This window comes from Perkinsus marinus (assembly GCF_000006405.1).
Source record: "Perkinsus marinus ATCC 50983 genomic scaffold scf_1104296941728, whole genome shotgun sequence".
NCBI classification, from domain to species: Eukaryota; Perkinsozoa; order Perkinsida; family Perkinsidae; genus Perkinsus; species Perkinsus marinus.
In genome coordinates this window covers 18,991-42,755 of record NW_003212397.1, presented here as the reverse complement: position 1 = coordinate 42,755, position 23,765 = coordinate 18,991, and the positions used below count along the sequence as shown (strand labels likewise).

The window sequence follows — 23,765 nt, the reverse complement described above, 5'->3', positions numbered from 1 at the left end:
TATTAACACAAATCTATTGGTGGCAAGTGCTATGGAAGTTGAAACGAGTAACTGCATAATGGTGTTCACTCTAAAGCTCCATACTGCCATTTTTCGCTTGCCTTGGCGGGAGGCAGCTCGCGGTTTTCAGTGGGCTCGGAAGCTCCCGCACCTAAAACAACCCTACGAGACCAAGGCAACTCTCGATGGTACTTCTGAGGATATCAGCGACTTCCTTCCTATCGTGCTCCTTGGCGAGCTCCAAAGCGGTCACACCTGCAATGGTGGAATCATCATCCATGGTAGAAGGAGAATTACCGTCTTCATTAGCATAATTAACATCAACTCCCTTTTCCAATAAAAGCTTAACCGTTTCAGGGGATCGACCGGAACTCGCAAGTATCTGCAAGTATAGTGGTCTCCACCATTTCCTCCCTAGGGCGTGGTACCAGACAGTTGGACAGATCTTCAGTCCTGGCATCAATATTAGCACCATGCTCCAGTAGTAATCTGATATCTCACGTAATCATGAGGACACTTGTAAGGTGGCTTACCTGGCGACATCACAGTGACCATTCCGACACGCCATCAAGAATGGTGTGCTGCCATCGTAGGCCTCGTAGTCGTCGGGCTTAACGGACTTATCGACAACCAACAGTCGGTGGACCTCCTCGTAGTTGCCTCTTCGAGAGTACTCAAATAGCTCAATCTCTTCCTCGCGTTCCATGGTAACAGAAAACAACTTTAGACATTTCAATTCGAAGTTATTGACTGATTTTTGGGCGGTAGTTGTTGCGGACTAAAACTCAACCTTGTGAGGGATGACAAACATGCGAAACAGTTCGTGATGTTATAATGTTTATGATAGAACAATTCAAAAACTCGATGACCACTAGCGCTAAGTATGCTGCCAGCGACTCGAACAATACGACTAATAGAGTTCGAGAGAATACCGCCTCTCATGAATCATCCGATCGAGCTCCTCTCGAGAGCCGAGCGCCGATGATACAGCATCTTCAACCTCCTGCTGGACATGCCCTGCTTGGCCGCACAAGTAGAAATAACTGAATACAGCAGTGAGAGAACTTCAAGAGAAAGTGTACAGGAGCATTAGACCCACCCTCCTTTTGTGACCAGAAGGTCATAGAGTCTCTCCCCGTCTTGTGCTATCTTATGCTGAACGTAAACCTTCTCTGGTTGGTCTCTGCTGAAGGCTCCGACCTGTCACGACAACCTGTCCGAACCCTACCAGCATCCCCACTTAGCCTACCACTTCCGTGACAATACCAGCTCGGGCGTAACCCTCGAATTCCTCCCCGAAGGCGAAGTCCTTTGCCTTATGCCGGGCTCCATAGTATCTTGGAGGATACTCACCATGAGTGCAGTTACAAACTTACACTATCATTGGACCCGGTTTCTCATCAGTCAACTTGGCCCTGATGGCCCGGTCCTGTACGAAGGCTCGGAAGGGGGCTATTCCCGTGCCCAGGCCGGTCATGACCATAGGCGTGGTGATTGAAGTAGGCAGGGTGAACGTCCCAGCCGTTACACCGCATCTCAAGACGTCACCTGAGGATACACTGGGCATCCATGATGATCTTGAAACTGGCCTCACCAGCTTTCAAACGGGTATTGATGAATGTACTACAGAGACCACTACGGAGAGAGCCGCTCTGGTCAGACCACTTAGCAAGGACCACCAGTAGATCGACTCGGCCACCGCCGTCTAGACGTGGCGATGACGCGATAGAGTACCTATGGGGTGACGACTCTCACCCTACCGAGTGTGTCACACTCACAGTCTAGGACGGATGATAGGTACCAAGTTCAGCAAATGCTCGAGACCTGGACGAGGAACCATCATCAGTCATGGTGCTATGGTGAAAGCCCTACTGGGTCTTGCAGAGTTGAAACTAAGAAGGGCCTCGCCGATGGTGGGGGCCATTGCAGCCGGATTGGAAGAGAGTTCCTCTATTTGCTGTCTCTCCTTGGGGTCAGTGGCGAATCTACAGCTGAAGTCTGGCAGGAGGATCATAATATTAATCTATACCTCGCAAGTTGACGATAGAAGCGTCCAGTAGGTTTTCCAAAAATATCCAGAAGTTCAGCGAATATACTATTAACCGAAACGGGACCACTTCGGAAGAAGGCCGCTCGCCGAACGTCACCCGGGGGTGCTACACATACGTCCATGAAAGCTCATCAACGAACCATATACTACTAGCAACGTTAACGTGAGCCCTCGGATCCAGGCCATAGGCTAAGAGCCAATCCGTGACCGTCTTGGGGTCATTAGAGGGATATCTGAGGAGTGTCGATTTGGGAGGCAAGTCCAATACAGTGGCCCTACACTGCCAAAGCGTCACCGAGGTGGTAGGAAAGGTCGTGATGGGAACGGCCGTCAATATCCTCATAGACCCCCAGGCAAACATGGTTAACTGTACGGTCATAGCCTTCTGGGGTCAACCTAGTATTAGAGCTCACTCTAAGTGGGAACGTGCCTGAACCGACAAACGATCCTTCCCCAACGGAAGCTTCATGTCTACCTGGTGGGGAGGACGATGCTAGAAGCGCCCCCTTATCAATCTCAATGGGTGGAGGGGCAACTTCCATAACCGAATAACAGGACGGGGGTACGGCCGTAGGGTCCTCAATAATCTCGTCCTGTGGGGCATCAAGGGCCGGCCATGCGGTAAACGTCCACTGCTCGAACCCAGTCTCAAACCTTCCATAGAGTGAGACCATGAGTCCCCATGAGATGCTCCTACTTATCCTCAGCTTGGTCGTCACCGAGGCCTGTCGGGGCAACCTTCACTGTCCCTGCTCTCTGGAGGGACTTCTCCAGGGCCACAGCAGCTCCACAGAAATGATGGTATGAGCTAAGACGCTAAGTCCACTCGGAGGAAGAAGTATAGAAACTACCTATCCCCCAGACCGAATAACATCACTCGTGTAGTAGCTAGAGACCCCTCCTCAGCCGAGTCAAGCATTGCCTTGAAGGCCACTGCTGTTGGAGGAAGATCGCCCTCCCCGACGGTACTGGTCATCACCACCTATACAGACACATGACCAACATCAGCCGAATGCCGGTCTGTTACCAGAGTGGATCCGGTCCCTGTTGGTAGCTGGGACAGAGAGTCGACCTCTGACATGTCCAATACCCCATCTACTGCCACCCCTCTAGATCGGCACATATTGCCGAACCTACTACCACTACATCACTATCCGACCATTGATAACAGTACCACCTGTTGGCCAGCTCGGCCGTGTTCCCCGTGTCCGAAGCGTAGACGATAAGCACTCTATGACAGGCAGTAGCATCATCGTCCTGGCCTCCTCCCACGGTCGGGGATACCCCCACGCGAATGAGCATAGTAGAGGCTCGAGCTCCCTCCAGATGACGACGGCGAAGGGCCTCGAAACTGAACAAAAACGTCTGCCATGGTGACGAGACGGCAGACCAACGGACTTGTTCGTGACGTGGGTCTGCAATTCCTCCGCCAACCTTCTGGCATCATCAGGATGGGTCCTCTCCAGAGCACCGAACCGGTCCTCCAATTCTGAGATGATATTATTACTCGACGTAAGATGGTGTTGACAAGAGGTACTCACCTGTGAAGTCATGTACCTTCCCAATTAGTTTCTTAGGGGCATCCAAGACGAATGGGTTGACTCCAGCCGAGATCTTAGCAGGGTCGTAGCGGAAGAGAGGCCAATACCTACAGGCCCGTAGACCAAGCTGCAAGTAAGGCCTTTACCCAGAGTTGACGGCTTTGGTCATCTCGTCAGCCAGTCTACTGAGACCCCGTGGGAATTTGATCTTGTGTTCGATACATGGGGAATAGGTAAGGACAATGGACGGCCCTGCGTACCTAGGCCGTGCATTACACCGCATGACAGGATGGACCTTTGCTCACGAGTCCGCCTCGATGAGGGCCTTCACAGACTGGCTCGGTGAGGCACCAACAGCAATGCTGGCCACATAGACATTACCGTAACCCTAAATGAACCTCACGTCAGCGTTGGACCATAGCAAGTGCTCTCTCTACCATGAACATTTCCGCTAGGTTCTTCTTAGGTCGCCTGTACCCATCAGTGGCGAACTTCTGAACGGCCGAGATCTGCGTGGCCTTGGACTTCTGGCCGCCAGTATTAGCATAGCCCTCTGTATCCAGGACCATAACATTGATATCAGTGCCCGAGGCCAGGACGTGGTCCAGCCCGCCAAAGCCAATGTCGTACGCCCAGCCATCACCACCGAAGATCCAATGGCTGACCTTCACAAACTCCCCACCAACTGAGAGGACCTTTTCAATGCTGGTTCGGAGCTCTCCCTCTGGAATGAGTTCCAATTCCTGTCTAAGGCGACCAGGCAGTACACGAGCAATGTCTTGACTGATAGCAGAGTCCTTCCAACCACCATGCACCCACCGGTACAGAAGGTCGACCGTCAATGGGGACAAACCCGAGTCCGGACCGATTTTGGTTAGCAGATCTGCGACTTGTTCCCTGAGGAACTGCCTCCTGGTATGCGTAGCAGTAGCGGCACCAAGGCCATACTCTGCAGCGTCCTCGTACAGGGAGCGGCCCCACGCCGGCCCTTCCCCACGGTCGTTCTTAGTGTAGCTGCTGAACCCGGCAGCAGCTCCCCAAACACCACTACACCCACTGGCGTTGGAAATAACCATGCGCTCCCCAAAGAGCTGAGTGACCAACTTCGCATAGGGCGTCTCTCCGCACCCAGCACAGGCTCCTGAGAACTCCAGCATTGGTAACGACAGCTGGGACTGCCTTGCTGTCTCTCGAGAGTTGTGCCTAGGCGTGGACCGCTCCGGTAGGTTAATGAGATAGTTCCAATTATCAGTCTCGCGAGCCACCACAGGGTCGTCCCCAAGAGTGGACACATTGACCATTGTCAGGGCGTCATCAGGACAGGCCCAACTGCAAGCCTCGCAGCCAGTGCAGTCCAGTGGAGTTACTTGTATCCTGTAATGGAAGCCTTGGACCTCAGAACCTCCCTTGGCCGGCCTAGTCTCAGTGGGGACAGCATCGTTTTCAACTGTGTCCAAGAGAAAGGGCCTTATAGCGGCATGAGGGCATATGACAGAGCACAGATTGCACTGTGTGCACTTGTCCATATCGACTATTGGGATCATAGGGGCTATCCCTCTCTTCTCGTGCTTGGTCATACCTGTAGGGTATCTGCCTCGGACGTCAATGGCACTGACAGGCAGCTCGCTGCCTTCCATCCGGCCCACACGGTACGACAGCTTATCGTACGCCTGGTCACCGGTCAAGGAACCAGTGGCCGTCGAGTCAGCTATTGCAGTGGCCCATGCCTGAGGTACCTCTATCCTTATCAAGGACGTAGTGGCAGCCTTCGTGGCTTCACTGTTCCGTCTGATGGTCTCCTCTCCTTTCCTGGAGTAGGTCTTGGCCAGACTATCCAAGAGCATGGGCAAAGCCTTGGTCTCATAGTCCAGGATCGAAGAGTCAAAGCCGAGCTTGAAGAACACTGCCTGCATCACGTTATTAATGTGCTTCCCAAGGCCGTACCGCTTAGCAATAGCCAAGGCATCCACGACCCACAGCTGTGCATCCTTCTCAGAGATGGCTCGTAGCATCTCAGGTGGTAGTATTCTCTCGAGCTCAGCAGGCGTCGTGCAATGGGAGTTCAACACAAGGGTGCCACCAGGTCTCAGCTTAGCCATGATGGCCTTGGGGAACTTCTTGGGCCATGTGGGTTCATGGACGGCAACATACCCAGCTTCCACGATCTCGTACGGCTTGTTTATCGGCTTGCCGCCAAACCTTAGGTGACTGACCGTAGCTCCACCGGCCTTCTTAGAGTCGTACACTATATGCCCTTGGACATAGAGATCGGTATTACTACCAATCAGCTTGATAGCATTCTTATTAGCACTTACAGTACCATCAGAGCCCATGGCGAAGAACACACACTCAGTGACACTATCGTCAGCCTTAGGGAGCTTATCGAGTGAAACGGGAGGGAGACTCAGCTGTGTAACATCGTCAACTATTCCAACAGTGAATTTCCGCTTGGGCTCATCCACTTCGCCATTATGAAAGACAGCCATGGCGTCCTTTGGAGTGAGATCCTTGGACCCCAAACCATAGCGACCACCAAGAACTAGCGGCATGTGATGGAACCTAATTGTATTCTGAATTTCCGACTATGTCATAATGGACATCTCTACTACCTTTCTGTATTGCCAGTGACGAAGGATGTGGCCACGTCCATGAAGAGGGGTTCACCAACCGCAGCACTGTCCTTAGTACGGTCCAACACTGTGACCCTTTCTACTGTACTGGGAAGGCTGGCTAGGAAATCGTTAGGACTCCACGGACGATAGAGGCGGACATTGAGTGCACCATGGCCAGGTGGTACACAGTCAGCCAGAACTGAGGAGGCGCTTCCCATACAAACGACCACCTGGTGAGATGAACACATATTTTCCCATTATGCGAATGGCCAGTATTACATGCCGTGCTTCAGGATCCCCAGAGTACTCAAAGAGCCGATAAGGGCCTCTTCCAGTAACCTTCGAGATATCATCCAGAACACCTTGTACTATGCCAGGAGTAGCGTCATAGAAACTGTTGGAAGCTTCCATGCCCTGGAACCAGATGTCTGTGCCGGTGTTGCAGGCTCGAGCGTGGGGTCTCTGAGGGTTGAGAGAGCCTTCACGAAGAGCTGTAACAGCATCCCAAGGCATGAGCGAACCCAGAGTATCTAGGGCTGGATCTTGGAGGGCACACAGGCGGTCCTCATTCTACCATAAGAGATGGGGACAATTTTGTTAAGCTCATGAGAAGTCCGATAGCCATCGAAAAAGTGTAAAAATGGTATGCTCGAGCGGAGCGTAGCAATGTGTGCCACGGCAGACATGTCCATGCATTCTTGAACCTGAATAACAGACCTAACCCCCATGGCAAAACTCAGGACATCTGTGGGGCCTAGGGAAATCGGGACTCACCGTGTTGGCCACGAGCATGGCCCACCCTGTCTGCCGGACGGCCATGACATCAGTGTGCTCGGCGAATATAGAAAGGCCGTGTTTGGACAGGGCCCTGGCAGTGACATGGAAAACACAGGGGGAGAGCTGGCCAGAGATGATGTACCTTGGAGAAGCCATCGTAGTTATATGTCATGTACGATAGCATTACATGTTAGGGATCATTAACAAAAGGCCTTGACTACACGTGAAGGTAGCGGCCAGACCTCCTCGGTCCAAGACGCCATGGAGGGCTCCAGCAGCACCTCCCTCGGATTGCATTTGAGTCACCTAAGGTACCACTGAGACCACAGCTACGGGTTGAAACCTACATTGACAGTGGTACCAAAGACATTCTTACGTCCCTGGGCTGCCCATTCTGCAGCCAACTCACACATTGGCGAAGACGGCGATATCGGGTAAATGAAGGCCTAAGGTAAAAAACCTTGTTACTTCTGATAGCTGGCACGATAGCACCTGTTCGACCATAGCGTATGCCGCATGTGCCGCTGCTGTGTTGCCGTCCATAATGACCATACCGTCGTTAGGGACGGTACTGAGTCCTCGAGCACCCTTAAGTCGTCCACCTATAGACGCCCATCGTCTACAAGTCAGTGCAGCAAAAGTAGCCATTGCAAAGGCTGAGGTCGGGGATCGGCGAAGCGAAGCCTTAGTTGTCTTATTATTGATTAGTCTTAGTGCGGTCAAATAGATCCGGTGGGGCAACTATGCCATGCAAACTTATGTCCTAGTAGGATTGATCACTATGGAGGGGCAACTATGCCATCCCTAGATATGTCCTAGGAGGATCAATCTCTCTGGGTGGGGCAACTATGCCATGCCAACTTATGTCCTAGTAGGATTGATCACTATGGAGGGGTAACTATGCCATCCCAAGATATGTCCTTGTAGGATTAATCTCTCTGGGTGGGGCAACTATGCCATCCCAAATTATGTCCTAGTAGGATTAATCTCTCTGGGTGGGGACAAGTATGCCATCCCAAAATATGTCCTAGTAGGATTATTATCTATGACTGGGGCAACTATGCCATCCTCGTGTAGCTTAGCGGAATAAAACGAGTACCAGGTAAGAATGAGTCAGCATAGAAGAGCGATTTCGCCTGCTATGGCATACCTGCCCCAAAGCGCAACTAGCGTCATCAACTGCGAATTCGGGGTAACTCCCTCAGGTATGCAGATCAAATTGATGTCTCGAACACTTGATAAGTTTATTATCCCATACCGTAAATTCGCAAAATTGATGTTGGTATGGCATACTGGGGTAGCATAGGTGCCCCGGACACAGGAATTGATGATCTTACGGTACGCAAAGTAACCTACAGCAGAGCGCATCATCGAATGAAATGATAATGAAAACGTGTAAACATGCACCACTTCGCTCCGCTAAAATTTTCGTGCATTTTGCACGCAGTCGCACGTCACCTCGTGAGAAACCTGTTATCGGTCTTCTATCTTGATCCATCGCAGTAAATGAACCCTGCACAGGAGCTATTTGGAGATCAGCAGGATGATGATCATCAGCAGAATTATATTCGTAATAATGGGCTTATCGGGGATCGTCGTACTGTAACGGTCGCGGCAACAGACCCGCCTTTGGTCGGACGGGGAATGCCTTCCCCATGTCACGTCAGTGCTCTGCTTGGCAGTCCTAGGGCGAAAAGGGTGATATTAGGTTTCTGGGTAGCAGGATAAGGTTTTATCGCGGAATAATTTAGTGGCGCGCGGGAATCGGTGATGTGGGGTGGTAGTCATATAGCCGCCATTGAACAAAGGAGTGCCTACCATTTAAGACCGGGTTCATAGAGCCTATGTGTGAGTGTAGATATCCGGAACCAACAGCGGAATGGCAGGAAGAGTCTGACCATCATCCAGGGTCTACCGAAACAATTCAGCTCCAAGAAAATCCTTAAGCATTTCAAAAAGGTAGCAGAGGAGCGAGGGGCGGTCCCCAGAAGTGCACAAACCTTCTCACAGGAGTTCAATTGCAATGGCAGTATTACGGAAGACCCCGAGTTCGGCAAGGTCATTATGATCCAAGGGGACAAGCGAAAGTTGGTAGGAGACTTCTTGGTCCACGAGGGTATTGCCGAAAAAGATTTCGTTAAGGCAAGTTTATGATGACCTGGAGTCAAGCTTCTTAGATACTGGGCATCGTTTCAGGTTCATGGTGTATAAGCGCGTCGCGCATCGGAACGTTCCTGTGCCTGGTAGTAATGATAGTGTACGATATAGTCTCCTATCCTACTGCTGCTTCCATTGCCGCTTACCATTTGCTTTGGTTGGGCTCGAGTCTTCATACCACTCTCAGTTCTTTATCCTCCTTCTCCTTACTTCCAACACTCATCACCTGTGGTAACCCTAGTACTAACCATGGCTGAGAGAAGTGTTGCTGATGATGGCGGGTCAGCCGCGGCAGCAGCAGCAGCAGCGGCGGCCAGTGCCGTTTTCGACCCGACCGGTATGATGCCTCAGCCAGATGACGGTCAGAACTATCAGGCACAGCAGGAAGCAATGGTTGCTGGTGGGATGGTCCCTGCCTTTGAATTCCCAGGTAGAGACGGTATGCCTCCGCCGTGGGCGGCCTTTGACCCTTCGGCTATGGTTTTCCCGCCGATCCCCCCAGGGTTCGGTCCGGGATTCTTCCCTCCACCACCGCCTATTCCCCCAGGAGCTACTACTCATCATTTGTCCCCTGAAAGCCCAGCCGCCATGGCAGCTGCCGCTGGCTTGCCTCCTGGCTGGGCCGACTATTTGGCCACTGCTGACAATCCGGGTGAGATCGTCCAGGCCATCCACGACTTGGCCGCTATTCAACAGCTGGGGCCCGAGGACGATTCGGTCCTGCCCCGAGGAGTGTGCCGAGAAGGGCGTGGTTGGGTCGCTAGTGTGAGGCTTTTACGTAAGCAGTTAAAGGGTCCTGTACGGCATACCATACAGCAGGCGGCAAGCGACCGTTTACATATGACTATGTTGAAGAATACTCGGCCTCATCATGAGGTATTGGAGATGGTCCGGGCCATGAAGCGGCGGAAACGTCCCAATAGACAGCCTGGTCTACCCCCACCGCCCAAGCAGCCACGGAAACAGAACAGGATACGAGATTCGGAGGAGTACGAGGATTTACAGCGTGCAGGCGCCTCCCAACACGGTGTTGTTGTTGACGACAAGGCCGACCCTACCATGGTAGCTGCCGCAGCTTCTGCTGCTGCCTGGCCAGCCGCTCCCGGGACTGACAATGGGAGTTCGGTCCTCGAGATGGGCCCATCGTCTGGTGCAGAAGGGTCGAGTAGCTCAGCTGGACAGGAGGCTGGTCGTGGTGCTGCAGATCGAGATACTGAAGCCCTACTTGCGGCTAATATCCACCAAATGTCTGTACTACAAGCCCAACAGTTGAGTGTATTACAACAGCTTATGTTTACACAACAACAAGCGGCAGCCATAGCGGCTTCAGCTGGAAGAGGCGACGAGGACGGCGTTGAGATATCCATCCCGGAAGCCGCTGAGGATGGTATTTCTAGTACCAATAGCTCGGCTGTGGTCGGCGGTGGAGAAGATTCGAGAAATCGTCCTAATTTAGGATTATCGTCAACGTCATCGCATCCTGCCGAAGCCACTGATGGTAGCAGTGGTGGTTCGGTGGTAACGTAAAAGATATCTTTCATCTGTGGATTTTACGAGGGTAACGTCCTGGCCTGCTTCGGTTGCACTACTCTTGCCACTCCTCTGAAACGTAGTATTCTCATCCTCCTCCTTATTTGTCTTCTTCCTCTTCTTCTTATTGTTCGTCTCGTATCGCTACCCTTATTTGCCGCAATAGCAACAATCTCCGTTGCCACCACGACTTTCGCTGGGTTCCGAAACTGTGTTAGCCTTCTACTCTGCCTTGTACGTGGAAGCTGCCTTGAAAACCGACTACTTGGTCGGAGGGAAAGATGATAACGATGATGATGATCATAATGATAATATAGCCACCATTGCCTTGTAGTCTAGAGACTAGAACCAATATGCGTTGGTGTTGAGTGACACGCCCATAGTCAATATTCGAACCTCAGGATAATACCCAAGATGCGCATCTTCATCAATAACGTCAATGCTCCACTCGGGAGGACACTGAGTGGTCATCTAAGGCGACCTAAGCAGGCTGATGCTGCTGATGATGACCAACAAGCTGGTCTTAATCGTATCCTAGGGACCCTGGCCGACCTTGACGGCCCTCTGGGGCAGGAGGTTGGGGAAACAGACGGCCAAGTACGCTGTGATTTGGGTGGTCAGGTTGGAGCTAAGCCGAAATCGTGCCAAAGGGTTCTGTCTAAAACAAAGCCGAAGGTAGAATGAGGGGGGCTTAAAGTGAATCTTATCATGAGGAACCTAAGATACTTGCCAAGACCATTCTGGAATGCGATATGGCAGTGTACTGTCTGAGCGAATGTGAAGTGTGGGAGGTGGAAAACATAATCATGCGAGCAGAGGTGATCTATTTACGGTATCCCCTCTTCTATCCAGAAAACGTTTTAGGAGCACCAATTCGCCCAACCCTTCAGCTTTGTCATGCTCAGCAGCGTTGAAGTATGGGGTGGCTTCAGTGGGGGTGAAGGTAGTAGGAGCCGAGGTGGTTACACTAACATCGATGTAACAGAGGTGTCACCATGTGACGTTGGTCAATTCGAAGCACGTCTACCCCGTCCTGGAGGGCCTTCTGAATGGTCAGCTCTTGAGGATAGAGTACTTGCCCTGAATGATAAGGAAAATGTAATCGGTCATGGTTTTAGATGGAGGCCAGGCTGTTGGTCAGGTTACATCGTATGTGATTTGCCATGGAATGCTGTATGGTCTTGGGGAACTTACAGGGATCTTTTACGATCTATTCAAGTCAGCGTTTCCGCCTTGGGGGGGGCTCTCGATTGGTCCGGCATAGGAACGCATGGATCGGTCGGAAGGACTTCCTCAAGGTCTATGGCACTGGGCAAAATCACATACCGATGATTCACATGGTGGATGTGGCTGGAGTGGTCAGGGTAGAGCTTTTCTGATGTTCTCGAGTGATGGTATGGTTACTGTACAGGCATTATACGCCAGAGCTTCGGCTACCGCTGCGGGGGAAGAGGATCCTTTTAAAGTAGCAGTGTTGTGGTATGGTAAAGGCATCCCTGTTGGCTTAGCCTGTGGTGGTGGAAGAGGAAGAGGAGGAGGAGTCCAAGGAGGAAGTAGAAGCAGTTGGAGAGGGACCGAAGTACCCTCATTTGAGTAGTACTGACCTCTTGAGAGCGTCACTACTATGCGGGGCAGATAAATACATAATGGCCGTTGACGACGCTCAAGACGTTCAAGAGGATATCGTTAGAGCTGTCGCTGAGGAGATGCTAGGCCTTGGTCGTGACGAGCCCATCACGTATGTAGCACCTGTCTCCTGAACGGGATGTGCATGCGTGCAAGCGAACACGCCGTGCTCCAGGCAAGCCTCGGCTCATGGTTGCCCTGGGTGGGCAGCACTTGACGTGAAAGTACACCAGTCGGAGTTGCTCAGGCATCCCGATTTCCATTGGTAAGAATTATAGGATTTAACGCTGAGGCAGGTTGCAGGCACTGTCGAGAAGGGCTTGTGCGCAGAGTAGAGGACGTAGCTGCAGAGTTCTGTAAAGCCCGAGGAGCTGAGCCTGTGGGGGGGGGGGATAAGGAAATGAGGACCCTCGAGGGCCTTGGGTTCAGATCCGCGTGCTGGTGTATGGTGCTCCGCAATGTGAGAAGACTCATTTTGCCAGGAAGATAGCTGAGCATTATAATGTGATTGCGTGGCACTTGAAAGGTGGAGGGAAAAGTTACTTGGCAGATACCACTGGTCAGTCTAGAATCTGCTATGGAGCTGGGCAGAAGTGGGAGAAGTCTTGTGGGTGGTTCGCGAGAGGATCGATCAGGAGTGGGGTTAGAGGGGCCGATGACTGAGGACCAGAAGGCTGATATATTACGATGCTATGGGATTGAAATGAAGGAGTGCAAATATCGTGGATGGGTCCTTGACGGGTGGGCGATGTTATGAATGCCGCTACCGGGGATCGAACCCGCGACCTTCTCCAGGTTCCCTTCGACAATGGACGAAGCTCGTGCTCTCTTTTTTGACAGCGTCCCTGTAGAGCGTGAGGAAGCTGAGGACCAGAAGGAGGGGGTGATCCTAATCTTTGGGATCATTGGTATTACTGCGGCTCCTGTTCAGGAAGCCGCAGATAACGATTCTGCACCCGAAACCAGCCCAGCAGAGAGGACAAGACCAGTCCCTTGCCGAGGCCGCATCCCTCACAGTGCAATTCACTTCACTGTGGGTGGCTCCTTCTCGCAGCTTCAGTTTGGCCCTCGGTTCTAGGTATTGGGTAGAGGAGGAGAGGAGGACGGCTGTGATGTCCTATTACAGGTAGGGCCAAGATGGAAGATAGATTGGACCATGGGGTTATGGCAGGACCTTGGTGTGGAGGTCTTCACTCTTGACACATCGGAGTCAACAGGGAATGACCGTATGAAGGAGCTTATGAGGTTCGAAGCTTTGCGTAGCTACATCGAGAGGAACGGTGAGGGCAGGGCTTGATGGTGTGGGGAGGGGCTCGGGTCAGGAAGACCTTATAATTTCCTACCATCCCAGGAGGAAGTGTCAAAAGAGGTGCGCCAGGCGATGGCTTCTCACGAGAAGGATCGCCTCGCAGCAGAGGAGGTGACTGATGGGCTTACTGAGGCGTAGGGGACCATTTCACAGGCTGAGGAGATAAGGAGGATCTCTGAAGAAAGCGAAGTGGCTAGCAGAGAGGCCGCGATGGATGTGAAGAGGGAGGCTGCCATCGCCATGTGGAGGGAGGAGGTAGTAGTAGTAGTCCAGACCGGTAGGCCTAATCGATGAGTGCAGGTCTGTGAGATCAAGAAGAAGCCGCTAAGGGAATACCTCATTGAGTAGGATGCCTATCGTGGACAGTTGCCTTGTAGTGTGTGGACAGTTATGTGATACCAGACTTGACAGAGGGTTTGATGGAGCTCTGTAATGTCGATCCTGACGACCCGATAGAGTACATCGCCACCTACCTAGAAGCCAAGGCACTTCAGTGCTCGGCCGCGGCCAGCACTGGTTCATGATGATATGTATGTTGGTCTCTTGTTGGTGACAGTTGGGAAAGGTGTGGTGTTAGTTTATAGGGGTATGGGTTCATAGCGCTTCTGGTTCTTAGCTTCGTTATGGAAGCGAGAGCCTCTATGAAAGGTCAACAGCAACCCCCTGGGAAGCCCCCAACTGACGGTCCACTCTCTCGGCTAGAGCGTTTCTTACTCCTCGCACCTAGAGGGGCAGAGGTCCCCGGATCACAGTCGAGCTCAGGGGCCACTGGACCGAGGAAGGCGTCGTCTAAGGGGGCGGCAGTCTCTACTGTTAAAGATGCTCGAGCGGTGTGTCTAGGGGAGGAGGAGGTCACTCTGGAGGACCTGGCAGCTGCCGATACTCTAGCTGAAAATGTAGTGCTAGGAATGAGCCTTCTGGCATCCTATGTTCAAGTGTTTGACTTTTAGGTTGATAGTCCTGAGCTAATGTGGCGGTACCTAGAACTGCTCTTCCTACCCCAGGATCGTCGGATGGCACAGCTTTTAAGGGAGTGGCTCCGGGGGGAAGGTGGCCAAGAGCAGGAAGACAGTGTGGATGGTAGTAGCAGGAGAGCTGAGCTGGTGGGGAGTTGGCAGTGCTCAGTACTCATGGAGGAGGAGGATACTGGTGACCAGTCATCGCCGAGCCTACCCGAGTTAGCGAGGGCCGAACAGGTCATGGCACAGTCCACTACGGTGAGGGCCTATCTAGGTGGGCTAGTATTGGCATGCTGGGTCTGTCAGATCCACTATAGTTGGGACTGGGCGTTGGAGGATGCGATAGCACCAAAGGAAGAGGCCTTAGGGGTAGTAGTAGCAGGGGTATGGACTACCGACACACTGGTTGATGCTAGTAGGTCTATTCAAGATTAGGGATATCCCCACCTAGGGACATCAAGGAGCTGAATAAGAGTTTCCCTCGAGTACAGCTGACTGGTCCTGACCACACATTCGATGTGCGGGCCACAGACCGACCAATGCGGACCAGAAAGCAGCCCCTCAGTGATCCCTTCAGCGCCTACTCGCCGCTGATGTAGTCAGTGGTCCCTGGGGCTCCCCTTCATCATGGTGCTCCTTCTGGTCAGGCCCGGGTTCATGAGCTCCCAAGGGTGTAGTCTACTGCAGCCTCCTCCACCCCTGCCGCCCGAGGGACCATTACTCCTTCCTGCATCCTTATCAGCATCATCGTCCTCATCATCTGCCGACCCTTCCTCGGTGCTGGGCGGGACGTACATGCCCCCCGAGTCCGGCCCTACGCTGTTTTCGGAACCTGTCATCAGAGGTCGCTCTCACAGCCGTGACTCGGTAGGCAGCCTCAATCTCGCGAGTCGCAATGGTCATTGGTAGGGCGACTCCGAACCGTCCAAGAATTCTCATAGGGCGCAAGGGAATCGCTTCAGCAACATGACTTTCAGGCAGCTTTACGAGGACCTCAAGTCGACCTTCACCGTACTAACCAGGACTAGGATGCTGGCTCTGGGTAGCGTTCGAACTGTTTTAGTCCAACCGTGAACTTGGCCGCTATGTTCTGCGCAATATAAACGCCAACGTAGATGCTGAGGAGGAGCGGGGAAAGTCGACTCGTGGCTTCGTGAGAATACTCTCGGAGGCTGCTGCTAGCCATGTGATCAGACTGGAGTAGGACCAGGATGGAGGGTCTGGTCCGGTTCATGGTCGGGGTGGTCAGATACGACCATTGGATAGACAGTGTAGAGGAGCTCTTCGCAGCCCCTGAGGAGTGGTCCAGGCATGAGGGGAAAATCATAGTAGTGTTCGACGACTGCAGTAGCAGGATACGGGCCCGGGCTATCGAACGCAATGTGGTCATACAGTAATAGTCTGCTGTTCATAGGACGCTACTACCACTACTATATGGCAGATACCTTCGAGATCGCCAGGAGCGCTTCATGACGGGCTTTGATGACATACAGCAGTTCTCTCTCACGACTAGGACCTTGACAAGCTCAGAGGAGACCGATGACGCTGATGATGATGTTAGCGTGCCGAGTCGTAGTGGAGAGACCTTGGAGGGCCTTCCGGACCTGCCACAGATAGGTAAGCCTCTACTGGTAGAGGTGAACATTGGTGAAATGTATGTTGGGTTTTCGCAGCAGAGATCAGAAGTACTCACTACAAAATTGAAATATACACGCGACTGGGTGTACAAAAATAGGCGAAAATTTCCTAAAAACTTCTCAGAATTTCCTCATCGTCATCATCGCCTACACGTGTAGTTGAGTATGTGCATATTCTCTCACCCTCGGGATGGTGTACGATCAGTGTTGGAATATATGTTCGCTTTCCTCAGCTGAGCTCACGAGTTTCCTCACTCACTATAGAGGTTTACATACGAATTCGAGTAGAAATGCACAGAAATCAGCAATAGTTCTCCAAAGTTTCCTTAGAATTTTCATATTGTCATCAACACATGTTGTTGAGCATGTGCATACTCTCTTTCACTGAGGATGGGTTACCATAGCTGGCCAGGTCCATTCTGCCACATTTGCCGTCAGTCAGCGAAGGCCATCTCTAATGCTGCTGCCGAGGCAGCGAGGAGAGAGGCATTAGGACTGCCGCCAACTAGTAGGGAATACCCCCTAGTCCTGATGTGATCATTGCTACCACTGTAGGCCTCATCAACCTCGATGCTCGACAGAAGTCACGGATGTCGGTGTGCTCTGGCGTGCTCCATGATGCCTTCGAGGGTACCACTAGCTAGGGTCGTAGTCTCTCCCTCTCAGGACTCCTCTGTAGGTCGGCCTGGCGTCACCCCTTGCCATAGACGCTTCTGCCACACATGCCTTGTCATGTACAGTCACCAGCTCCCCGTTGAAGGTGGGTCGGGAGGCGTCAATGGGGCCTTGAGTGGTCTGTTCAGGTAAGGCCTGGACATGTCCAGTATGCACGAGCTCATGCACCTGTGAACGTTGTACAAGGGCTGAGTACATCAAGGAGATACGCGCCTTCGCTTTAGCGTAAAAAACTACATTGGGAGGAATTGAACTCGTGACGATCATCCTCAGAAACCTGGGAACGGGCAGACTGCGGGATCTCATCAGTCGCCCTGTTGATGAGCCCAGGGAGAAATGGCGACCAGGATGCCCCATTCCTTGGTCACAGTTCGTCAAGATGGCCCCCAATAGTAGTCGCTTCTCACTGTGGTCGGTCATGGGAGTGGGGTTTGGTGTGTCTGTGTAGGCAGCTTTATAATTCAACCTGACGCTGAGGTCTACCGGCAAGCTCTCGAAATCGAAAGTACGTTTACTAGGAAGGAGTTGCAGCGGGCAGTGAAGGAAATGAAGGACTACAATTCGCCAGGGATGTCCACGAGAGCAGCGCATCATCGTCAGCGTCAAAGCGGTGAGGCTAGGCTTATACGCATGGAGCAGATCCCCATCAGTAGGTCGGTCGCACACTTCCAAAACGGTGGCGGCCTCGCCTCTGGGTACTCCTCGGAGACCGGAGACGCCCCCTTGGGTGGAAGTGCAGACACCTGCTGATCTCGCCTCAGCCTTCTTGAGGGTAGGTATGAGTGTAGGGTCGGATGTGCATGCGTGCTGGGTTGGTCAGGAACTCGTACCACTAGGAGCTGGCCCTGCGTCCACTGAGAAGTTACTGGTCCTTAGGAAAGCTGTGGAACGGTTACGAGAAGTGCAGAAGTTACGGTAGGTCTTGGCATGTCTCGGTGAATTCGGTGCCGTACCGGTCCTCTTTGCAGGCTGGCCGCCGCGGAGATGCTGAGCGAACGAGAGGGCACTCTGGCCACCTCCCTAGAGGGGTCGGGTCCTCAGGTTCTGGCTCGGTCTTTGCTTCAACCGTTGCCTGAGTGGATCCCCACTGACGATTTGTGCATCAAGGATGACGACTTGGCCGATGAGTTCATCATGGCCCTCCAGCGAGTTTTGCCCGAGAAACGGCTGCATCATCAAGTGATGGTAGACGACAGTGACACTGAGATAGAAGGCCGACCTCCACCTGAGGCCTCGCATGCTCGCAATACTGTCAAATGGCGGCGTTTGGCTCGTAGACGTGGTATTCGAAAGCCTCGTAGTGTAACATTGCACCCTGGGCGTGTACGTACAAGGACAGCTGGTGATGTTACTGATACAGAGTCGATGCCACCACATGCACGTAGAGGGAAGAAGAAAGTCTTTGATGCTACTGCTGCCTGTGGATATCCTGTTGCTAAGCGTGATCGGATACCAGCTGCTGTCCATTACCAAGTTATGGATTTCGTATAGTATTCGTAGTGCAAGCGATATCTTCCATCATCGACTTAATAATGGTACTACGACATTTGAAGCTTATGCTGTAGCATTGTATATTACGTTGGAATTGAAACACACTTCTTGGGTTATCAAGTGACACTGAAAGACGCTAGGTGGAGCAGTTCGATAGAAGAAGGTACTTCCGATAATAATGCACATTTTCTCCCGATCATTGGGCAAATGAAAACGGCTGTCACATTATGTTGACATTTAGATGTATATCTATAAAGCTATCGATTTGCGAATTTCTCATTTTCCAGCTAAGTTAGCTGAGCTAACGCGCTTCTTCACTTATTGAGTAGTGAATATCGCACGTGAGTAACCAACTAGCATCCAAAGGTTTACATTCACTCGGTTAATGATCGTGACAATAACCTCGTCGTGTATGTCTCACCCTTAAAACAGGGTATTATCGATGGTAAGAATTTCAATCTGTTTTGCCCCAGAGAATTAGCCTCAGATATAGGAAGTTATCAATCACTTACAATCCGTTCTAACGTATGTGATTATGGATTTGGATCATCATAGGCATATCATCAATGGTCAGAGTATATTAAAGTTGTTTGAGATTATCATAGGTTAATCACAGAAAAATTGTTCATCATTCCAAACCATCTCATTTTAATCAACCGCAAACAACCTGTTCTTGAATGCGATTCAATTCTTCAGTCACTCAGTGGAAAGAAAATGGTCTCATCGCATTATCATTTAGATGACACTTGGGTGCAATCAGATTTGCAGAATTCCAATGGTTACTCATCACGCGCGTGGCGTCAGAGTCTAACGTATGAAAATAATCATCATTTGCATACAATGAACAATATCCCATTAACAACAGCATGACACAACAACACAAGCAGGAACAACCGCGAATCAAGCAGGTCGCAGGGAACAACCTAGCCGACGATCACGACTTGGAGAACCCATTTACTCTTCCTGGTTGATGGAGAAGTAACGGAGCTCGTAGGTGTTCTTGTTGCTGGCGACAACCCTCAAGAAATCACGAAGGAGCTGCTTCTTCAAGTACTTCTTGGTCAAGTACTACACAGAACAAAGAACATGCAATCACTAATTACAACACGTCGACACACGCCGATTCAACGACACTCCTCATACCTACTAGGAAGACGCACACGAGAAGCGCGGCGTTTCCAGGGAAGGTGGCCCTGGGCTTACCTTGAGGTAACGCTTGGAGAAGGGAGCAGAGGCGGTGACGACGATTTTGGCCTTGCCAGTCTTGGCGACAGTGACGCGCTCACCGAGGTTACCGGTCTTACCCTCAACCTTGATGCGGTTACGGAAGAACTCGGCCTGAAAGAGAGACTGTGAGTAAAAGGAAACTCAGTACGCCAAAGATTCGAGAGCTGATGGCTCGCTATGGTCAGAATAGAATTAGTCAGCTGAGTATAATCATCATGATCATACGGGGAAAGAATAGATCTCATCATTTGAACACGAACCATCTAGCATGCAACCCTAATAGAGATCCCAACTTACCAAAGACTCGGCGTCAATGACGTTGTCGTTGACAGGCTTCTCGCAGTCAACAACGAACTTCAAGGTCTGCTTCTCGACCTTCTTAGCGGCCTTCTTAGTGATTCCCTTGACAACCATTGTTAATGATTCGTGGTTTACTTATAACCTTCCTCGCAATCTCGCTAATATCTTATCGATTCCGGGATCGATTAATATTTTCTTGCAGTTGCATGAAAACAGCACGTAAGAGTTCAACTCGAAAAATATCTAAATCGGGATGTTGAAGTTCTCGGGATAGAGTTTTACATGTAGAATCCAATCATCCTAGGGGCGCTTTCGAAGAGAGGTTCATTGGATACCCCGAATCATCATGGCCGATTCGATCCGTATCCCAGTACGCTTATTCGTGGGTAGACTCCCAGCTACATGGCAGGAACAAAACATACGCGATCTTTTTGAAGCGTAAGTTCGGCAAAAAGCTTCTCTTCGAGTGTCCACGGCTGTTGGGGTAGATACGGTGAAGTCCAGGAAGTAGGAATGATCAGGCCTAAAGACAATGGCAAGCAGCAGACAGGTAGTGATGGCAGTCGTCGTCTCAGCTTAACTACATTAAGTCAAGTGTTTGCTTATTTGTCAGCCAATAATAGTATTTCTTCTACTGTGTTCTTGTGCCCCTATGATGGGTAGTAGTAGTCGCATGGCCACTGATATCATCATCACCATTGTTGTTGTTATTGTATTCCTCCAGGCTGTGCATTCGTTAAGTTTGGTGCTGTCCATGAAGCCGCTACTGCCATCAAATCTCTTAATGGAACGTATAAAGCCGACGATGTACTACCTGTCCTATCTATCATCACTTCCTCTTCATCTTCATCGGGTATTTCCATTCTGTAAGTCTACTACAATAAATAACATCGCCCTTACTCCATTAACTGTGTTTCTCTTCAATCTTTCACCATGATGGCAGCTCCTCTATATTAGGTCTGTGGTTTCATCCAAGTACAGTTTGCCAATGGCGAGCCCGAGAGGCTTGGCCTTCCTGAGGATACAGAGGGATACTCCCAGAAGTTGTTCGTGGGCAATGTAAGCAGATATTCACTACTACTTCATATACACTATTCTCTTCAAGATCCCGCCGTCCACGACTGATGAGGAGCTCAAGCGTATTTTTGACGAGTAATTGGTGATGTAGGATATTCTCGGAAGTGATGTTCTCGAGGTATGGTAATGTCACTGAAGCCTATGGTTTGGAATCTAAACGGGCCAGTGGAAATAAGGCGGCTTTTGTGAGATATTCGAAGAAATCAGACGCTGTTAAGGCCATAGAAGCTCTCAATGAGAAGTATACCTTCCCTGGTGAGCCTCATCCCATCACAGTTAAATGTGCTGATACCAGGGAGCAGAGGTGGGGGAGGTATACGTATTAGAAAGTTAATGATGAATGCTTGCAGGCTTGCTCACAAACAGGAGGTGGATTCTCATCGTTTCCAAGGAGGTGGTGATAGACCTTCCCGCACTCCCGATCAAGGAGGCTTCGACAGAATGCCTCAGATGGGAGGTGGGAGTCTTCGTGGAGGTTTCCAAAGCCGAGCTGGGGGATATCAACCACCTGTACGCTCATCTAGTGCTTTAAATGGGAGTCAATTCTTACGCTTTCATCAGCCACCACCGCCAGCTACAGTGCAGCCTCGGCGTGCCGGTCCTTGGACTGAGTATCTCAACCATCCGGATGGACGTTACTATTATCACAATTCGCAGACTGGACGGACTCAGTGGGAAGTGCCTTTTGAGGTGGGCCTTTCTGAGGTCTGTCACTAGAAGGGAGGAGACCTGTCAGTTCCAAAATATGGGTCCACCTCCGCCTCCTCCGCAACAGCCACAACCTCAGAGTGGCGGATTTCAGGGCGGTAATTTCGGACCAGGTGGTGGGTACGGCCAGATGAATATGTCTCCATCTGGGCAACAGCCTAGGAGGCCCCAGCAGCAGCACGGGAAGAACGGCCCTCCTGGGGGTAGGACTCTGCTGTGGAAGCCTAGATCATTCGAATGGTTCTCAGCTAACGTTTTTGTGTATAACATTCCGGCGGATTGGAGAGAAGGTGATCTCGCGAGGGAGTTTGGAAACTGCGGCTCAATTTCTACCACTAAGTAGGAAAGGAGCAATGGTCCTCGGAGGGCTCCTCTAAGGGGAGGTTTGCTGGCCTTTAGGATCATAGTTGATAATGTAACGAACCTATCAAAGGGTTATGGCTTCGTCTCGTTTAACGACGTGCCGAGTGCCGTTGCGGCCGTCAGGAACATGGACGGTTTCGCTACTCACACTGGAAAACGGCTGCAGGTGCAGGTGATAGGCTCATCTCGTCGTTGAGGGCGATGATGGTAGTTGTTCATGACAGATCAAGAAGGGTGAGGAAGATGCCGCAGCCCAAGTCATGGGATTGCCCGTGAGTCAAATTCGCGGAAGTAAAATCGGTGCTGTTCTCGTCGTTGCTCCACAAGCGTGCCTGTTTTCAGTGGGCCAAGGACGTGGATCTAATCCGTACTAGAAACGAGCTTGAGCTATGTTATATTTTCCTGTACACTATGTGTGAGTATTTTGCGTTAGTCAGCACAGGGAGGTGCGTATTATGGAAAATTGAAACGGTAATCTAAGACGCTCCATTTAGTGGAGAACTGTGCACTTTTGAATGATGCCAGAAGAGAGACGGGGATAAGGCCATCGGGTATTCAATTAGATGAAAAGCACAGGATGCGGCTCTTGACATTGTGCGAGTGCGTTTTAGAATTTTGCTTGAACCTTAGGAAGGCCGAAGATGAATGCGTCGCTTCCTCTTAGTCTCAGGCCTACCTTCCTGACGCAAACCACATAATGTGAGGTATGAGGTATCCGGATGGAGTCAGCCAAGCCGTGCTCCAAGAGAGCGGGAGAGTCTTCCAGCGGCATCGCGGCTGATGGTGGAACTCCTTAACCTTCGCACTGTAGTGTAGCTAATTCTACCTACCAGTGTTCTGCCCATCTCTCTGCGGGCTCTGTTTATTTGTTTGACTGGTTAAGGTTGACGATGAACGTTTTACTTATGACACTTATAGTCTACCATGCCAGACGTATATAATTCTGTTTCCATAAGAAACACCGTGGCGTAGCAATATGCTGCGGTGTGGTACAGCTAGGGGACTTTCTGGTTCCTCTCTCCCAACCCTCCCGGCCGAGAGATGTGTGACGGTTTTGGTAAGCATGCGTACGCATTGAGCTCGCATACACTCCCATGTCTATCCAAGCAACTAGCTCTCCAGTTTGTTCGTAACCTTCTCTCAGGTCGGCCGTCCTTCACCGCTATGAAGCAGTCAGTTTTCATCCTCTTCGCATCCTTCTGCGGAAGCATTGTGGTTCATCGCTGTCGGCGGTTCCCCCACCCATGGGAAAGTACTACGACGATACCAGTGAGGATGTGTCTGGTAAACTCACCTTCTACCCCGACTACACCCTGAGTATGCATGTGAACCTCTATGGCTGTGCCGTTTCTGTGAGCGGTGTGAAATATTCGAAGCTAACCGCTGTGGGCAAGATGACTTACGAGTTCACTATCTCTTATGCTGGGACGGACCTCGCGAACCAGATCAACGCATGTAAGAGTGATGAAATCAAGATTGAAGATTTTGACAAACCCTTGTCGTACACATATAGAACTGTTGAGCCCTGTTGGTCACTCGAAGGAACGATTTCGGAGCAGTTTACTTTCTACAGCTGCAGAATTTTCAATGTTGAGAGGTCCTTTCAGAGAGGATCATTCGTTCCATCTTTGTATCGCACTTCAAGCGTCACGCTTGTGATTTCGAGTTGATAGCTCACATGTTGTGATTGTCAATGGAAATCAGTGGTCTGAGTATCGGGTGCAGG

At 51.1% G+C, this 23,765-nt stretch overlaps 8 protein-coding genes across 8 annotated transcripts; 5 read left to right on the top strand and 3 right to left on the bottom strand.

Annotated features, from left to right (window-relative positions):
• Positions 1-65: 65 nt before the first annotated feature.
• On the bottom strand, positions 66-706 carry Pmar_PMAR000036 (Ankyrin repeat domain-containing protein, putative; the record flags this gene model as incomplete). Its single annotated transcript, XM_002781609.1, has 5 exons — positions 66-151; positions 193-255; positions 298-382; positions 429-489; positions 534-706. 5 exons carry the CDS (start codon positions 704-706, stop codon positions 66-68), a joined length of 468 nt encoding a protein of 155 aa, XP_002781655.1.
• Positions 707-910: 204 nt separating this feature from the next.
• Pmar_PMAR000035 (pyruvate:ferredoxin oxidoreductase/NADPH-cytochrome P450, putative) lies at positions 911-7,628 on the bottom strand (the record flags this gene model as incomplete). Its single annotated transcript, XM_002781608.1, has 26 exons — positions 911-1,043; positions 1,100-1,200; positions 1,250-1,337; positions 1,377-1,548; positions 1,595-1,734; positions 1,779-1,824; positions 1,873-1,985; positions 2,030-2,156; positions 2,198-2,283; positions 2,330-2,704; positions 2,748-2,858; positions 2,902-3,032; positions 3,078-3,183; positions 3,228-3,401; positions 3,434-3,539; positions 3,592-3,698; positions 3,738-3,851; positions 3,897-3,979; positions 4,029-6,150; positions 6,201-6,433; positions 6,483-6,733; positions 6,778-6,907; positions 6,978-7,122; positions 7,168-7,286; positions 7,328-7,426; positions 7,473-7,628. 26 exons carry the CDS (start codon positions 7,626-7,628, stop codon positions 911-913), a joined length of 5,568 nt encoding a protein of 1,855 aa, XP_002781654.1.
• An 858-nt stretch (positions 7,629-8,486) lies between these two features.
• Pmar_PMAR000034 (Eukaryotic translation initiation factor, putative) lies at positions 8,487-9,134 on the top strand (the record flags this gene model as incomplete). Its single annotated transcript, XM_002781607.1, has 2 exons — positions 8,487-8,550; positions 8,839-9,134. 2 exons carry the CDS (start codon positions 8,487-8,489, stop codon positions 9,132-9,134), a joined length of 360 nt encoding a protein of 119 aa, XP_002781653.1.
• A 252-nt stretch (positions 9,135-9,386) lies between these two features.
• Positions 9,387-12,427, top strand: Pmar_PMAR000033 (hypothetical protein; the record flags this gene model as incomplete). The annotated part of the gene is made up of 9 exons (XM_002781606.1): positions 9,387-10,660; positions 11,069-11,243; positions 11,289-11,342; positions 11,390-11,485; positions 11,532-11,610; positions 11,786-11,885; positions 11,932-12,031; positions 12,079-12,132; positions 12,176-12,427. The coding sequence occupies 9 exons, from the start codon at positions 9,387-9,389 to the stop codon at positions 12,425-12,427; spliced, it is 2,184 nt and encodes a 727-aa protein (XP_002781652.1).
• A 674-nt stretch (positions 12,428-13,101) lies between these two features.
• Positions 13,102-18,456, top strand: Pmar_PMAR000032 (hypothetical protein; the record flags this gene model as incomplete). The annotated part of the gene is made up of 27 exons (XM_002781605.1): positions 13,102-13,176; positions 13,225-13,326; positions 13,372-13,419; positions 13,465-13,573; positions 13,616-13,713; positions 13,756-13,857; positions 13,903-13,946; positions 13,991-14,095; positions 14,219-14,498; positions 14,553-14,682; positions 14,728-14,819; positions 14,868-14,930; positions 14,981-15,156; positions 15,209-15,428; positions 15,471-15,572; positions 15,625-15,761; positions 15,811-15,954; positions 16,003-16,178; positions 16,611-16,706; positions 16,754-16,828; positions 16,878-16,958; positions 17,002-17,098; positions 17,147-17,265; positions 17,322-17,483; positions 17,527-17,645; positions 17,694-17,788; positions 17,842-18,456. 27 exons carry the CDS (start codon positions 13,102-13,104, stop codon positions 18,362-18,364), a joined length of 3,570 nt encoding a protein of 1,189 aa, XP_002781651.1. The 3' UTR covers positions 18,365-18,456.
• Positions 18,457-19,286: 830 nt separating this feature from the next.
• Pmar_PMAR000031 (60S ribosomal protein L22, putative) lies at positions 19,287-20,015 on the bottom strand. Its single transcript, XM_002781604.1, has 3 exons — positions 19,889-20,015; positions 19,568-19,702; positions 19,287-19,432 (listed from the first exon to the last, which is right to left on the bottom strand). The coding sequence occupies exons 1-3, from the start codon at positions 20,003-20,005 to the stop codon at positions 19,319-19,321; spliced, it is 366 nt and encodes a 121-aa protein (XP_002781650.1). The 5' UTR covers positions 20,006-20,015; the 3' UTR covers positions 19,287-19,318.
• A 222-nt stretch (positions 20,016-20,237) lies between these two features.
• On the top strand, positions 20,238-22,413 carry Pmar_PMAR000030 (Nuclear polyadenylated RNA-binding protein, putative; the record flags this gene model as incomplete). Its single annotated transcript, XM_002781603.1, has 11 exons — positions 20,238-20,329; positions 20,380-20,441; positions 20,616-20,698; positions 20,849-20,950; positions 20,997-21,043; positions 21,087-21,272; positions 21,319-21,478; positions 21,530-21,658; positions 21,807-22,015; positions 22,076-22,211; positions 22,264-22,413. 11 exons carry the CDS (start codon positions 20,238-20,240, stop codon positions 22,411-22,413), a joined length of 1,356 nt encoding a protein of 451 aa, XP_002781649.1.
• An 870-nt stretch (positions 22,414-23,283) lies between these two features.
• Positions 23,284-23,726, top strand: Pmar_PMAR000029 (hypothetical protein; the record flags this gene model as incomplete). Its single annotated transcript, XM_002781602.1, has 2 exons — positions 23,284-23,500; positions 23,647-23,726. 2 exons carry the CDS (start codon positions 23,284-23,286, stop codon positions 23,724-23,726), a joined length of 297 nt encoding a protein of 98 aa, XP_002781648.1.
• Positions 23,727-23,765: the final 39 nt, after the last annotated feature.